Raw genomic sequence first — 16,376 nt, forward strand, 5'->3', positions numbered from 1 at the left:
GAGCCCCTGCCGCCCCTGACCTTGGCAGAGCAGACACACACACCCCCACCTTTGGCGTGTGGCCTTGGGCAGGGGCTGCTCTAGGGCTCTAGGGGTGCTGGAGGGTGACCCCCGTCAGCAGCGCCCCCCACCTCTGGTGACAAAGGCCTGTTTCAGTAAGGAGGGGGCACTGAGGTCCCAGCCTCCGTGGGGGGCCCTGCTGGGGGCAAGTGTGCCAGCTGCAGGGACCTCTCTGTGGCATTCCGCCCCCCCTCCCCCATGGACTGGCCTCATTCATCACAGCCAGCAGCTGGGGGCAGGGTGGGACCAGATCAGGTACCTGGCCGGACCCACGGGGGCCACGGGAGGAGGGCGGGGGTCAGGACAGGCTCTCTCTGTTATCCTCCTTTTCCTCCAGACCCAGCCAAGGGGGCTCCGAGGGCCCCCGGGGATCCCCTCCAGAGCAAGCCCGGGCCTCTGCCCTTCCCCAGGTCCCACCGCCTTGGAGAGCTGGGGTGTCTGGAGGCCTGGCTGTACCCTGAACCCTGTTTGTCACTGCCTGCTAACAAGACCCTTCACATCAGTGCTTCCAGCAAAAAAGCAGCAGTAATGGTGCCCCCAGGAGGCGTGATGGGGGCTCCGGCCCAGCTCTGTGGACTCTGAACCTGCAGGCCTCTGGGTACCTGCGGGCCTCAGGTGGGCCGGCGAGGCTCCCTGGGCCTAGAAGTGGGGATGAGACCCCTTGGAGGGGCAAATGGGGAAATAGCAAGCTCCTCATCTTCTGGACTGTGGATTCCTGGGGGGCCTGCCCCCCTCTCCCCGCCACATCACTACCCAGAGGGCACGAAGAGCTCAACAGCTCAGGGCTCAGGAACGCTGTCACCTGGCCCCTCCCCGGGTTCCCGGGGGCAAAGACGAGGGTGTGGCCATGCCCACTGCCTACTGCCTGGTGCACCCCTGCAGAGAGCCACCCCCAACCTCCACTGCTGGGAAAGGGTCAGGAGCCCTGCCGGACCCCCTTCTCCCTTACCCCCACCTGCAGTCGGGCTCTCCCTCCTCCTCCACAGTCTCTCAGGCTCCCGACCCTGACCAGCACCCCCCAGCCCTACTGCTGTGGCTGGGACCCTTCCGTCATCCCCCCCAGGTGTTGACGCAGGCCTCCTCCCGCTCTCCCTCCCCGAGGTACCCCCCCAGGAACCCCACAAGGGTTCCCCTCCCCCCACCCCACAGCCAGGTCTCCCTTCAACCCTGGGACACGCTGGCCCCCCGGAACCTCTACCCTCTGCTCCCTGCCCAGCAGAGCCCTCAAGTCCCGGAGGCACACTCAAGCCACCACGTCTTCCTTCCGTGCAGGGTCCCCTCGTGCTCTGGTGGCCTTGGCTTTCAGGACCCTCCATGGAGGACCCTCCCTGCTCCCTGCCACCACCAGCCCCCTCCCCAGGGTCCCTCCCCAGACACCTGGTGGGAAGTAGACCAGGAAGATGGGAAGACACCACCCCAGCCTTGTGGAGCGCCTCCCGCTTGCCCCGCCCCCCAGAAGCCAGGCACCTGCGCGGCCTCCCTCCCCAGGTCTCAAGGCTCCCCCACATTACAGTGCGCACGCAAGGGTTGATGTTACTGGGTCCTCCGCAGGGGCGAGAGGCAGGTCCTCAGGTCCAGCTTCGGCCAAGGGCTCACTCCGGGCGAGCCCGCCCTGCACACAGCCGTGCTGTCGCCTCTCCTCGTGGAGGGAAAGTGAGCGCATGGCCCCAGGGGCCGGCTCGTGGCAGAGCTTGCCTGGCCCTCTGTTCCAGGGCGAGTGGGGCATCTTGCTGCTGTTTGGGGGATCTTTTTCATGGAGCAGGAACCCGGTGCTGGCTGCCTCTCGACGAGGCCCCCTGCCCCCAGGACTGGCTTCGTTTGGGTGTCGGAATCTGCAGACAGACGGCCTGGTGCGAGTAGGACCCCACGTGGTTCAGTGCTCTCTGGGTGCCGGCTTGAAAGTCTCCCATCTCAATACTTTCACCTTTGAACATGTGTTTGCTACTGAAGGTCCATGGGACAGAAGAACATAGCACGTTCTTGCCATATGCGAGTCCACTCCATTCCCACACCCAGGAACAGAGTTCCCAAGGCCCACAACACGCTCCTTCCCCCAGGGGTCCAGTGTGTCCGTCACTGGCCAGCCTTGCTGCTTGTGAGTTAGATCCCGTGTCCCCCACTAGGATGTAGGGTCCATGAGTGCAGAGTTTCCCTTTGGCACATAGTGTATCCTAAGTTCCTCGTGCAGAGAAGGTCCCCAATAAAGGTTTTGGAATGAATGGGAGTGGGACCCAGGTGGGCCAAAAAAGGCAAGCTGGATGTGTGCACCTCCATACTTCGGGACAGTCCTGGGTCAGCAGAGCTCCCCATGTGGACAGCCTAGGGGGATACATCTGTTTTCTGACATGTTCAGGACAAAGCCATTGGGTGAGTTTTGGCCACAGACATGCCCCAGGACAGCAAGGCAGGGCTCCTTGGGGTGCCCACTATCATGAACAAACAGGAACAATGGACTGACCCCAAGCAAGAGCTCCCTGTGGAGCTGGTCATCCAGACTGTCTCAACCCTCATGTCCTCCCCAGCCCTGCCTGGCCAGAGTCCACTGGGTCTGACTTTGTGAGGGTCCCCAGCTTTACCCCCAGGCCCAAAGCACCATTTCCGCCCCCCATCTTATGGATTGGGATCACCTTTTGTCAGGAATCAGCCCCAACCTCCAGTGGGGTGCAAGGCCTGGGCTGGGGGCTCCTGGCAGAGCCCTGCGGCCACCTCCCTCCCCCAGCAGACCTAGGCCCAGTGGACCCCGGGTCTCCTGGGCTGCGGTGTCATCCTCAGCCTCTGCAGCCATGCCCTCTTGGAAGGGGAATCTTGCAAGGACTTAGAGATGAAGCCGCCCCGGGTTCAAATCAGATTCCCATCATTTCCAGGCTCCGCGATGTCAGCGGCTCGGTCGTTCCAGCCCCATGCCAAGGGTCAGTGCTTGGCATTCAGGGAAGGACAGATGGGGACCCCCTCTAACTAGGGTGAGCACACTGGCCAGTGCGCCCAGGTGACACGCCTGATGTCCTGGCTGAGCACCAACCGCAGCCCTTGCCCTCCCAACAACGCCCCTGCCCGGACAGTTAGTGACCCGGCCCAGTCACCCCAGGTATGTCTGCCCACAAGATGCAGTGACAGGGACAGGGCATCTCCTCTGAAGGGTGTGCGTGAACCAGAAACCCAACTGGAAGCTGACCATCCATCTGCTTCTGAGCACCCCCACCTCCACCGACAAGAAATACGGACACGGACACTCGACAAGTAACACCCATTAGGGCGCCATCTGTGACACCCCAGGACAGGGGCAGGAAACAGCACCGAGCACACCCATGCCCTCCATGGACAGTGCTAACGGGAGACTTGCAGGGCCCACTCAGTAAGTCCCGCGTGCGGTCCTGCCTGCCTCTACAAACCTGCTGTGGGAGAACTTTCAGGGACCAGAGGGTATGTGAGGGGTGAAGGGACGGTTCACCGAGGGCAGGGAGTGGTTCGGGGGTTTCCCTTAGAGGCACACATGAAGAATTTCCAGCCCAAATGGTATGTCGGGATTTGCTTCAAAGCAATGTGGGGGCGGGAGAGGAGGGGTGCGTGGGGCGGGAGTGGCCTGCACCCCTTGTGGACACTGGTGATGGAGGCGTCCCAGAGGCTTATCCGGGGCCCCAACACCGGCCAGCCTGACCACACACTCACCCACACTGCTTGTGTCCCCTGATAGAAGTTCCCGACACTTCCTGGTACAGAGAAGGCGTCCAATAAAGGTTTTAGAACTTTTGCATATGTCTGCGATTTTCCAGAATAAAAGCAAAGTAAAAGTGATAACACTTAGGGTTGTGGAGTTTCTTAGCAGCACACCGGTCCAGGCCTACGGCAAGGTGGGGGCGGCTTTCCTGCGGGCCCATTCTCCACGCTGTCCTCCCCCACACCCATGTGTGATGGTCCCACTGCCCACCACCCTGTGTCCAGGCCTCTCCCGGGGGTTAAGGAGAGGAGTCCCAGGAGATGTGGTTCAGTGAGGTCACAGACCAGGCAGTGGGTCCCTAGGAGAAGGGTGTGGGATGCCCCCTTCAGTCCCTTGGATGAGGCCCGCTCGCTCGGCCCTGCAGCCCTGAGCCACAGCTGCGTTGCTGACCCTGGCCCAGCCCGAGCCTCATCAGACCCACTGACCCCGTCACCACGGCTACCCTGGCCACCTGCTCTTTGCCAACACTGGAGGTTCACCTCCCGGGGTTCCAACGGCTCTGACCCAACCGCTCCCTTTCAAAGGAAGGGGTGCCTTCAGCACCCTCAAGCAGCCTGGGGGATCCCTGCCAGCCCCACCCCACCCTGCAATAAAAGAGAGCTTTGGGCCCAGCGAGACTTCAAAGCGCTCGAGGCCCAGGTCAAAGGTAGGGCTGAGTAATCTCTGCAGGCTCTCTTGGCTGGGGGAGCCTAGGTGGGGGGGCTTCCTTGTTCCTCTGAAGGAACCAGTAAACAGAGGCGGGCAAGGCCTCAGGCGCTGGGCCGGGGACCGAGCACAGGGCGCCAGACCGGAGGCCCACCACTCAAATCCCACGACCTCATAGGGCTGTTACCCCCGATTTGTGTCACCCAGCTGGTGGTGAACAGTGGGAATCTGAACAAGGCAGCCTGGACCCCAAGTCCTCAGCCCTCTCACAGGTCAGACCTCTTCGGGCCCCAGACCCTCATGCCAGGCAGCAGGCCCCCCACGGCCCCCAGACCTCAGCTTCCCAGCTGTGAGGCAGCCCTGCCTGGACCACCCACCAGCTCCCTGCCACGTGCTGGAAGCTGCCAGCCCCACAAGGTGCCCAGGAATTGCTCTGGCGCAGTGGTGGCCAGGCTGGACTCCCAGACCTCACACCTCTGGCCCCACCCCACAGAGCAGGGCGTGGAGTCCAGGGAGAGGTGACCAGAGGGGCTCAGTCCTGCTGGGTCCCACCCAGGCCTTGCCCTCACCTGGGAAATGGGGGCCTCAGGGCATGAAGAGGGCACCACCAACACCAGATACACAGCACTGATTTATTTCTGAAGTCCACCTGCCCCAAGACAGGTTTTCCAAAAAGGCTGGTCCCCAGCTGGGAGCACTGCCTGCATCTACCCAGCCGCTGCAAGGTGATGCCTCCCAGGGACACCGCCCCTCGGGGGACAGTGGGTGTCCAGATCTTGGCCAGGTTGGAAAATTCCAGTAGCGGGGTGGGGCGGGAGTAGACAATCTTTATTGTGTTCCAAGTCTGGGGATTTTTTTCGTACAAAAATAAGTCTTCATATTGCCGGTGTCCCTGGACAGTTCAAACTAATATGCAAAAAAGAGAAGTTCTGTGTCGCTATAAAATCCTCTCCCCTTCAAAAATCTCGGTGTTGGTGCCCCAGCCCCATCCCAGTGGAGAACCTCTGGGGGCAGGTTAGTCGGGTTCCGAGGAAGCCGCCAGCCAGGCGGGGTCAGGCCGGGACGTTTCCACACTGGCGCTTAGTCAGGTTGGACGGCACGGGGGGGACCGTCGGCGGAGTCCCGGCTGGGTGGTGGCTTCGCCCACGGGGGCTGTGGGCCCGAGGCACGGGCCACCCACATCGCTCCCGGGTGGTGAGCGTGCTCGCCGCTCCGCGTCCAGGGCTGGGGCTGCTGGGAGGGGAGGGGGGACGGGGACGCGCATTAGTGCGGGATCCGGCCCGGCCCCACCGCCCACAAGCGAAGTCTGCAGTTTCCTTTGCTTGGCTGGTTCTGGAGCTCCAGTCTGTGGGTGCCTCGGATTCGGTCTGCGCCCCGGCCTGGGCGGGGGCGCGGCGGGCGCTCCAAGCCGCAGTGAGTCAGGGTTCCGCACCCGCCGACTCATTTCTGCCACCCGGCCCGGCGCACGATTTGCAATGCAAAGTCACCCCGCCTCCCAGCACCCGGCTCTGCCCCGGGATCCGCGTGCGCTCGGGGCCTCACCCGCCCGAGGGCCCCCCTCCCTGCTCCCCCTTCGGCGCAGCAGCGAGAGGAAGTTTTGCAATCCCGGACAAACAAACGCCGGTCTTGCACAGGCTTGAAAAAGTTTGGGGAAAATGAAGAGTGAGCGAAATCAAAGCCATCACCGGGGCCTGGCGCTGCGCTTGGCTGCTCTCGGGGACGCGAGCCGCGAGGCTGTCCACTCCACCCCGCCCGGCTACCCCTGCGCCGACCCCCCTGTTCCCCGCCGCGGGAGGTTACCTGGGGGGGGTGGGGCGGAGCGCTCAGTAGCCCCCTAACCAGCTGGAGAAGTCGAGCAGCTCGCGCTCCACCGGGCTAAGCGCGCCCTCGCAGCCGCTGTCGTCCGAGGAGTAGGCGGAGCGCGGCGAGCCGGGCTCTGAGCTGCCCTCGCGGCCCGGGGACGACGAAGCGCAAGAAGGCGAGGCGGCGGCGGCGGCGGGGGTCCCGAGAGGCCCGCGGGACGCGGGGGGCCGCGCGGCCGGCGCCAGCAGCCCCTCGGCCAGGGCGGCACGCACGGCATCGTGCTCGGCCAGCAGGCGTTGCAGCGCGCGGATGTACTCCACGGCCGAGCGCAGCGTCTCCACCTTACTCAGCTTCTTGCTGGCGCCGCCGTGCGGCACGTGCTGCCGCAGCGCCTGGAACCCCAAGTTCACCAGCTTCACGCGGTTGCGCTCGCGCTCATTGCGCCGCGCCACGGCCGCCGCGCCACCCCCGGTCTCCGTCGCGCCCGGCTGTCGCCGCCGGCTGCAGCGCAGCAGCTCCGGGGATGCGAGTCGCCGCAGAGGAGCGCAGCCGCCCGAGACGCCAGGCGCGGAGGGCGCGGGCAGGGGCAGCGCACCGCTGTCCATCGCGCCCGCATCCACTCGCCCCGCAACTCCTCCGAGCCCCCGCGCGCAGCAGGAGGGGCGGACAGAGGAACCGGGGTCGGTGGGAAGACGACAGGACCCCAAGGGAGCCCCTGGAACTGTGCCGCGGAGCGACTCCCCAGGGTACGCGTTCCAGGTCGTCTGGGGCCCAGGGACAGAGAGGCTCAGGAGGCCAAGAGGTAGCAGGCCGTGCGCGCCTCGGAGCGTGGGGCGCTCGTGTCCCGCGCGTGCGGCCGGACCCTCCCCAGGTCTTCCCAGCGCGGCGCAGGCGGCTTGGTTTTAAATGTATAGATAACCCTCCTCCGCGCCGCTGCCGCCTCCTTTCTCACGCCCTCCTTCCCTCGCCTCGCCCTCCCGCCACGCTTCGCCCTCCCCCTTGCGCACACAACCTGCAAACACCAGGGCGTGAGCGCGTTCCCCACCCCATCTCCCCGGGCGGAGTCTGCAGGTCCCCGGTGGGCCCCGAGCTCCCAGCAGGTGCTTAGTGAGTCCCCCAAGGCGCAGTGCGCAGGTCCCGTGTGCGCCCGCGCCCGACCTCTGGGAGCTGTCAGCAGGTCTCCAGTGCGACCCCGCTGCCTGAGCCCAGTCCGCAGATCCCGGGTGCAACTGTTCGGTACCCCCACCGCACGCTGCGCGCAGCCCGCTATCCCCAGAGCTGTTGATGATCCACACGCGCAGCGCGCGCCGTGGGGAGGAAGACGTGGCCTCGTGAAGGCTCACCTATCCCGGAGGCGCGCGAGACCCCCGGGGGCAGCACGCGCCGCGCCTTCTGTCCCCGCGCCACCCCCCAACTCCCCCCCGCGTCCCAGGGGGCGGGGGCCGGGGTCTCAGCCAATCGTGGGCGGTCCGTTCGGCCAATCGCGAAGGGCGCGGCCTCACGCCCGGCCCCCCGGGAGGAAGCGCGTACGCCAGGCGTGTGGCTCCCCGAGCGTCGCTAACAAAACTGGGTGCTGCCAGGCGGCTCCCCGCGTGCACACCTGCTCCGCGCCCCGCCGCCCACCTACGTTATTCCTCTGCGGAGAGTGGGAGAGGATGATGCGGCCCTTCGGGCCGGGCGGGATTGGAGGAGTGGTGCGCTGGGGTGGAGAGTTCAGGTTCCTGGGGCGCCTTTCACCATCCCTGCACGCACACCTTCTGCCTGTGGTTTCCAGGTGCCCCCAGCCTTGGGGAGCCTGGAAGCCCAGGGTCTGGAGGCTTGAACGGCCGCTGTGGACCCGGGCGGCGGTCAGCCTTTGCCCTGGCCCCACAGCTTCATTTCCCATATTGCCCTAACCTGCCCCCACGTTCTGCCTTCTGGGCCCCTTACGCTCCGGCCCCTCACCTTTGGTGCCGACCCGCTATCCTGGCCCTGACTCCGTTTTCCTCAGCCTCCCACCCCTGGCTGGGGCCTCCCTCTCCCACCCGACCAGCACTGAGACTGAGCCGGTGGGGGGAAGTTCCTGGAAAGCTGCCTCACGCCAGGGCAGAGCCTGGCCTCCCAAGCGCGGAGGGACAAAAGGGTTTCTCCTTGATAGATGGGGAGGAATGTAGGGTCCTGAGGGGGCAGGGACTGTGGAAGTGTGCAGAACGCACCCTCAGTGGGAGAGTTTCTCCTGCCCCACTGCAGGGCAATGCCTGCCAAGTGGCTGGGCCCTCAGGAGGCCAGGGCCCTGCCGGGTTTCGCCGATGCTGACCAGATCCTCCTGGGCCAGGTCTGCTGGAAAGGAGTTCTGCCGGGAGCCACTTCCCATTCTGGCTGGGGAGAGGCCCTGGATTCCTCCCCAGGGATCCCCCCGGGGCCTTGTGGTGTCCACTGGCTCCCAGTTACTCTGCAGGATCTCCTGGCAAGTTGGCTTGGCCTTCCTGCTTTGGGGTGTGACCTGGCAGCGAGCACCTGCCTGGGGCCAGGTGGGGATAGGGCCCCATTGTTGCAGAAGGAAGCTGTCTCAGAGAGGACATGGACTGTGTCCACAGTCACACCTCTGGCCAGTGGAGCGATCCAGGTAGAGATCAGGGCCTGGACTCTGAGTCCAGGAGGCTCAACCTTCTTCCCTGTCCAGGACAGGAGCCTTGGCTCCTCCTCTCTCTGGTCAGAGCCCACCTGCCCTTCCCTGTGTAAAGTTAGTTGGCAAAGCCCAGCTGGAGATGGATGCCGTGTCAAAGGGAAATCCCTAGCATCCCGCAGACAGGCTCTTGGCAATCCTTGGCTGGACTTGTGCTCAGTCTCTGGGGTCCAGAGACCCTCAGGTACCTGTTCCCACACAAGAGACTACCCAGGCTCTAGCGGCTGACCCAGTGGTTTCGTATTTCTCAGGATTCTCTGGTGGTGCCTCTGCTGGCTGCTGCAGCTGCTTTCAACTGCGGGGTCAGCTTGGGGGACAGCAGGAAGGCTGGGTGGCTGGGTCAGGCTCTCCCCGTGGCCCTCCTCCTGCACGTCACGTCTGGGCTCCCAATGCCAGAGCACAACCTAAAGGGTGTAGAGCTTCTTTCTGAGATGGTGCAAATCTTTTAAAATCAACTGTAGTGATGGTTGCACAACTTTGGGAATTTGCTAAAAACCAATGAATTGTACACTTTATTTTTAAAGATTTTATTGATTTATTTATTTGAGAGAGAGAAGAGAGAGGGGAGAGGGGCAGAGGGAGAGAGAGAATCCAAGCAGACTCCCTGCTGAGTGTGGAGCCCATTGCGGGGCTCGATCTCACAACCCCGAGATCACCACCTGAACCGAAACCAAGAGTCAGATGTTTAACCGACTGTGCTACCCAGGTGCCCCAAATTGTACACTTTAAATTAATGCGCTGGGTGGTATGTGGATTCTATCTCAATAAAGCTGTTAGAAAAATTGCAAACATAAGCATGCTGCCTTGTCAGGGCTCTGCCCTCACCCTGGCACCCTCGCTAGCTGGTTGGCACACTCCCGGGCTCTGCCCACTCTTGAGTCTCCATGCCTGAGATGTACGGCAGGGATGGGTAAGCCCCATCCCCCTCCCCCACCCTTGGCACCCACCATTCCCCTTTCTGTCTGTGAATTTGGCTGCTCTACGTCCCCAAATACATAGAATCCTGCAGCATGTGTCCTTTTGTGCTTGGCTGCTTTCACTCCGTGTGATTGATGTTCTCCGGGTCCAACCACATTATGGCAGGTGTCAGAATGTCCTGCCTTTTTCAGGCTTTGTGTGGATGGACCACATTTTGTTTATCCATTCATCAATCAGTGGACACTTGGGGTCCTTCCCCTTTGTAGTGGTTGTGAATAATGCTGCTTTGAACGTGTGTGTACACATCTCTTCCAGACCCTGCAGTCTCTTATTTTGGGAAGTACATCCAGAAGTTCAATTGCTGATCACGTGACGATCCTACCTTAAGCTTTCTGAGGCCCCTCCACGCTGAGCTCCGGAGCAGCAGCATCAGTCCACGTTCCCACCCACAGTGCACAGGACTCCAGTTTTCCACAACCTCACCAACACCTGTCACTTTCTGGGGTTTTTAATAAGTTTTTTGATAGTAGCTAATGACTGTGAATTTTTTTTGACCACCTGAAACTGTGACAAGTGTTCTCGGTTTGCAGGCCATACAAAAACAGGCAACAGGCCACATCTGGCCATGGTTTGCTGACCCTACACTGGATGATGGGCACATCTCCAAGGCCTGGACCACTCGACGGTCATCATCCCACGGGCTCCTCAAAATCGACTCACCGCAGGCTGAACTGTCTTTCCCGAGCCCATTACTCCGCCCAGTCCCTTCCCCAGCCAGTGCTCAGGCAGCGGTGTTGGAGCTCCCACCTGCTCCCTCACCCTCTGCTGTCTGCCAGCCCTGCCACCTCTCCAGCCACGTCCCCATCTGCCCTCGGATGCTGCCTCCACCTACCCCCCTAGTCCCCTGGGTTCTGGCTTTGCCTCCTCCCTTCTGTCCACGGCCTCAGAGCAGACCTTATGGAGGCAAGAGGGGTCATGCCTTGGCCCTCGGGCTTAATCCAAGCTCCTTTGCACATTGCCCCCACCCGGTCACTGGCATCGTGTTCAGCTTCGACGTCACATCACCTGGAAGCCTGCCCTGCCCCTTCCACAGCCCCTGCTTCACACAGCCTGTCCCTCAGCATGACTCCCTGGCCACATCCAGAGGGAAATATGCCCTTCTCTCCCTCTGTGTTCCCGGCACACCATCCATGTCTGGCACACATCCAGCAAAGAGGATCAGGAGCTGGCTGTTGGTGGGAGCGGGATGCAGCCCAGGGAAGGACAATCCCTCGGCATCCAAGGCCAGCTCTGCCACTGACCCTGAGTGATCATGGTATCCCAGATCCCTGCACACAGTGAGGGCAGGCCAGCCCCTGCTCTAGAGGTACTTGCTGAGTCTGAAATCACCATGGGCTCCATGGGACTAGGGAGCAGAGCTCCAAAAATCTGGGGTTGGAGGTTCTGGGTCCCCAGCATTGGAACAATGAGGTTGTATCTGGATCCTCTGGGGTGTTCCCCACTGTGAGATTGGACTGGGCCTGCATGGGGGCAGCAGCAGAGACACAGGTGACTGCATGGCCCCTGGCCTGGTGAGCAGGGTGGCCACTGGCTGGTTTGGTCTGGGCTCCCCACTCACTCCACACATAACCCGAGGCCCCTGGCTAGCTCCGTCTCTGCCCCTCAGAAGCTCTGGGCTCCTAGTTGTGTTCTCTGGGTCAGGTCATGAGTGGGGAGGTGGGGAGCCCAGCTGGGCTAGGCTGGCACCTTCCCCAAGCACACAGCTCTGGCTGTAGCCCTCATGTGGGTCACCTCTGTGTGTTCAGATCACTTGGGAACCTGGAGCCTTCTGGAATCCAGCTGCAGGGGAAGCAGGAGCTGTGGGAAATGAGGTACATCCAGATGCTCAAGCTTCGGGCCCATGGATGTGGCATAGATGCACCAGACAGGGTCCTCCAGAGACACAGCAGGAGGAGATAGAAGGAGGTATAGGTTACAGACTGGTTCAGGTGCTCAGGAAGCACGGGATGTCCCACTGTCTGCCGCATGAAAGCTGGGGATCCAGGAGGGCTGGTGGGGTGATTCAGCCCAAGCCCATTGACCTTAATTCAGGGTGGTACAACTATGAGACATCCTAAAGGACCCGCTCTGTTCCAGACACTCTTCCTTCCTCACCCCAGTCTGGAGCAGTGGTCCAATGTGCCCTTGGCAGTTAGGATCAGTCCCCCACCAACACTGTACCTCCCTTCTCTGCCTGTTGATTCAGGGGCACGGTGGGGGGGGGATGTCCCCGAGTGGCCAGCAGCAGTCTGAATTTCCAGGTCACTGGAGTCACTGTCTTAGGACAGAAGCATCCCTCCCTCTGCAACGGATCCTTTGGGGCAGCAGAGCCCAAGGTCGTGGGGGTGGGAAGTGAATGTTCTGCTAGGGGGGCACTAGAGGTAATAGTGAGTGGTGCCCCGGCCATTTCCAACCCCGATACCTGGGCCGGTGAATCCTGGCTCTGGGAGACACGGCCCCATATGTGGGATGCTGATTCAGAGCACATACGGCCTTCAGGAGAACGCTGTCCCGGCCCTGCAGGGTACCGCCACCTCGCTGGGGCTGGGCCTGAGCCTTCAAAAGGCCATTCTGCCATCCTATCAGCCAGCTACTGCAGGCTGGTGGGCCCACGGTGAGACCAGTGAGTTCCGTGAGCGTGGACGCACGCCGCACTTTGTTTGCCATGGACCAAGCTCCTGTGTCAAAGCTCTGCTGGTGGGATACCGGGACGGCGGATGGGGCGTTCTGGGAGTCCACGATGTCATTTTGGTGGAAGTATAGCATGTGGGGAAGGCAAATCTGCATCCCAAATGAATGTCTATTCCAGTAAGAACAGAGCCCGGCCCTTCCCACGATGGAGGCGGCCCAGTGCCGTCAGCCGGCCAGCAGGTGGCTGACCAGTCGCCCCAGGAAGGGCGCCGGGTGAGGGCTCGGTGTGGATATCCGCCACTGGTACCTGGGTCACGCAGTGGGGGCCAGAGCCGGGTGGGCTTTGGTGGGTGAAGTCCCTGCTGCTGAGCCACATGTGGCCACTTTGTGCGGGAGCCCAGGGGGCGACGGCCGGGGTGGCTGGGGGAAGGGGCTGCCTGGTACCTGCCCGCCTGATGATGAGAGTCTGCTGCCGAGCTCCCCTTATGGTGGGCATTCACACAGAGCACAGATATCCACGTTTTACCTGTCCACACACCTCTTCCCCAAATTCCTTTGTCATCAATTAATTTCCCGGTCATGGTCCTTCCAAGTCCCAGACCGTCCAGCCAAACCATTGGGCACAGCGCAGGGATCAGCGTATAATCTCACGTCTGGCCGTTTCTCCTTCCCAGCACAGTGCACAAGCAAGCGCACTGCCCAAGTCCTGCCTCCTGGGAAGATTTCCCTCCACCATGTCCTTCGGGGACTTCCCGGGGAGGGGCTGCAGCGTGGCAGTTGTCCACGTTGGGTGGCAGGTCCTGAGCATGGACAGACCTATCTGTCAGCCAGGCCTGAGCCTTCTCTCCCCCGTCAGCTCACCAGAGGGGACTCCCCCCGAGGCCCTAGGCCAGGCTGGGGAGAGAGAAGCCGTGTAGCAGGAGTGGGGGTCATGGGCATCTGGGCCACTTGTTCACGTGACTTACTTGTGCCTTCAGGGCCCACGCGGGCCTGACCACACACGCACCACCTCCACGGGATGACGGGTGCTGCACGCCCAACACTGCGGTTCGGTGGCTCAGATGGAGCAGTCTGGGTGGCACGGTGACTCGGTGGCTCAGACGGACGCCGTCCGCGAGGAGCAGTCGGGTGGCACGGTGACGCAGTGGCCCGTGGCCGAGCGTTTGGTCTCTACGAAGGCCCAGAACTGTTTCTCAAGGGAGAGCGGTCACCTGGGGCAGATGGCAGGGTCTCGCCCCCAAACCCCAAAGGCCCATGCTGAGGGCTCCCGACGGCATCTCAGTCCACACCGACCCTGCAGGCGCCATGGGCTCTGCTGGCTCCCGTGGCCCGGACCTGCCACAGAGCTGTCTCTTATTCTGGGCCCCACTCAAAACTAGCAGGTTTGGGGTCACTCCGTGAATGGGCTGGAGTAACACCCCCCATGAGGGACTTGTCGCCTCCACAGTCCAGGCCCACTAGAAGTCGAGCCAACAATCTGTCCTTTACCTTAGGTGACATATCTCCACATGCCCCCCACCCCTGGACCCCTAAAAATGTTGCTGAAGTAGAAGGCCCTGGACTTCTGTTGGCTTTATCTCCCACTCTCTGGCATATGTCTTACCACGAAGTCTGGGGTGGTGGCTGCTTCTTGCCCAGTGGACCCACCAGCATCATGGCCACAAAGCAGCGCGAGAGGGTGTGGAAGTGGCCGGTGATGGATGTCCGTGCGGGTTCTGACCCAGGCCTGGGGCCGGTCCCCCCCGAAGTGGGGCTGGGATGGCGCGAGGGCAGGCTGCTGGAGGCAAGGGCATTGGCCAGGTCAACCACCGCCTACCAGGGGCAGGGGCATAATTTGCTCCAGCCCTGAAACCACATCTGGTGCAGCATGAAACTGAGAATAACCCGATGCCCCCCAGGACCCTCCTGGCCTCCGCACGGGCCAAACAGGCGAGGGGAGAGGAGCTGTGGTGGGAATCGCGGCCCCGCACCCTTCAAGTCCTGGGGGGAGGCTCCAGCCTCTGCACTGCCCCCGGGGACACAGTATTGCCCTACAGGGACCCCCTTCCTGGGGAGGGGCAGTTCTGGTGGCTGCACGTGGCCTTTCCCACCATCACAGCCGTCCCTCCACAGTCAGGGAACCCGTGTGGGAGCCTGCCAGCTGATGGGAATGTCGGCTCCAATTACGCTTTGGGGAGCTGGAGGGGCTGCCTCACGGTGGGGTCAGGACCCCCTGGCCCCCATGCGAGGGGGCCCTGGGTTGAGCTGCATCAATGGTCGGGCCTGCACGAGCCCTGCCCCGCCTGGTGGGGACAGGGACGTTCGGGGCCTCTGGGAATCAGGGTCAGTTCAGAGCAGGGTCCCGGCTGGAGTCCCCAAAGTCTGTCCAAGGCCCCTCTCAGTCATGGTGAGACTGGAGTGTCCAGGGCCCCTCTTGGTCGTGGTAAGATGCTCATGTCCGGGGCCCCTCCCTAATTTATTCCCCATGGTTCTGATGAAAGTCATGGCTTCTGACCCCTTGCAGAGTGGGGTGAGCACATCTCAGACAGCAAACCCACGCCAGCTTCCCAACCTCCCTAAGCCTTTGGCCAGGGGAGGTCAGGCCTTTCCGGCCACCCAGGGCAGGCCATCTCTAGGTCCGGGTTTTAGCCACCCTAACTGCGAGAGCCCTTCCTCAGCCCCCTTAGGCTGCGACGTTAAATCCCGAATCCCTGCTGACTGAGGCCAGGCCCCACATTAGGTCCTTCCAGCACTGTCCCCCCCATTCCCACAGGTGTTCCCCTGACCTCTGACTGCTCGCGTCAGGAAGCCCCAGTCGTGCCTTTGGAGTGTGGCACGCCTTCTCATGAGTCACACTTTGTTCCTTGCCTTCGGGCCTGCTGGGACTTGAGTCTAGTTTTGGCTCTAGAAGCAAAGAGGGGCAGTGGGCGTTGGTCCTGCAGAGAGCGAGCATGGCAACGGCCTCGGGCAGCGCAGGCTCCAGCCCCTGGGGTGGGGGTGGGAAGGCCCCTGCCCACTGGGGGCGGGGGGACCTCTTCCACTGAAGAGAAGACTCATCAGGATTTAGGGGTGCAGGGTCCCCTGCTTCTCCAGGGTCATCCCACTCATCCCCACCCCAACCAACAGGATTCCAGTCTTCCCAGTCAGTGCCTTCACATTCACAGCAGACACCCCACGAGGCTGGGGGTTCTGTTTACGTTGCAGTTCAGCCCATCGCGGGATGAGGGTCTGCATCAGATTTTGAGCTGCGTCCGCCCTGCAGCTGGAGCAGGCACGGCTCTCCGTCAGGCAGGGCACATACACAGGCTCTTAGCTCCTTTCTGTGGCACTTAAGCTGGGAATTCAAATTCCAGAGCTCATCCTTTTCTTGAACTGCTCTGTCCAACAGCGTTAGGAACAACCAACCAACATCATTGTGGTCTTTGGTTTTCCACAAGGTTCAGAGTAATCCAGTTCCTGGCTTCCTGTAAGTGGCTGGTTAGGAGGATGTAGGGATTTTGTGCATCCCTATTGCCAGATCATGCCATGGGCTCTCCGTTGCTATTGATAATAGAGTCATTCACATCTTCAAATCAATCCAATCAGACTAGAGAGCTGGTTCCAGAAATCCCAGAACCAATTCAGAGTACTCATCCTTAACATCCTTTTCCTCTAGAATCACTCTTGGTGCAAAAATCTCTATTAGTCAGGGTTCTCCAGGGAAAGAGAACCACTAGGAGATATCTATCGATCAATAGGTAGATAGATACTTCACCACTATAGATTCTACAGGTATTAAATGAATAAGATAATATTATGAAACTTTATGCCAATTAGGTCATCAAGGTAGATGAAATAGACAAATTCTTTAAAAGACACAAGTTACCAAAACTCATCCGAGAATAAATAAGTAACCAGAGGGCGCCTAGGTGGCTCAGATGA

General features: G+C 61.6%; 1 protein-coding gene across 1 annotated transcript; it reads right to left on the reverse strand.

Annotated features, from left to right (window-relative positions):
- Positions 1-6,226: 6,226 nt before the first annotated feature.
- ASCL2 (achaete-scute family bHLH transcription factor 2) lies at positions 6,227-6,922 on the reverse strand. Its single transcript, XM_045892532.2, has one exon. It carries the CDS (start codon positions 6,826-6,828, stop codon positions 6,244-6,246), a length of 585 nt encoding a protein of 194 aa, XP_045748488.1. The 5' UTR covers positions 6,829-6,922; the 3' UTR covers positions 6,227-6,243.
- Positions 6,923-16,376: the final 9,454 nt, after the last annotated feature.

Source organism: Mirounga angustirostris, unplaced genomic scaffold (assembly GCF_029215605.1).
Source record: "Mirounga angustirostris isolate CCGP_5_RB_7025 unplaced genomic scaffold, mMirAng1.0.hap1 SCAF_13, whole genome shotgun sequence".
Lineage (NCBI taxonomy): Eukaryota > Metazoa > Chordata > Mammalia > Carnivora > Phocidae > Mirounga > Mirounga angustirostris.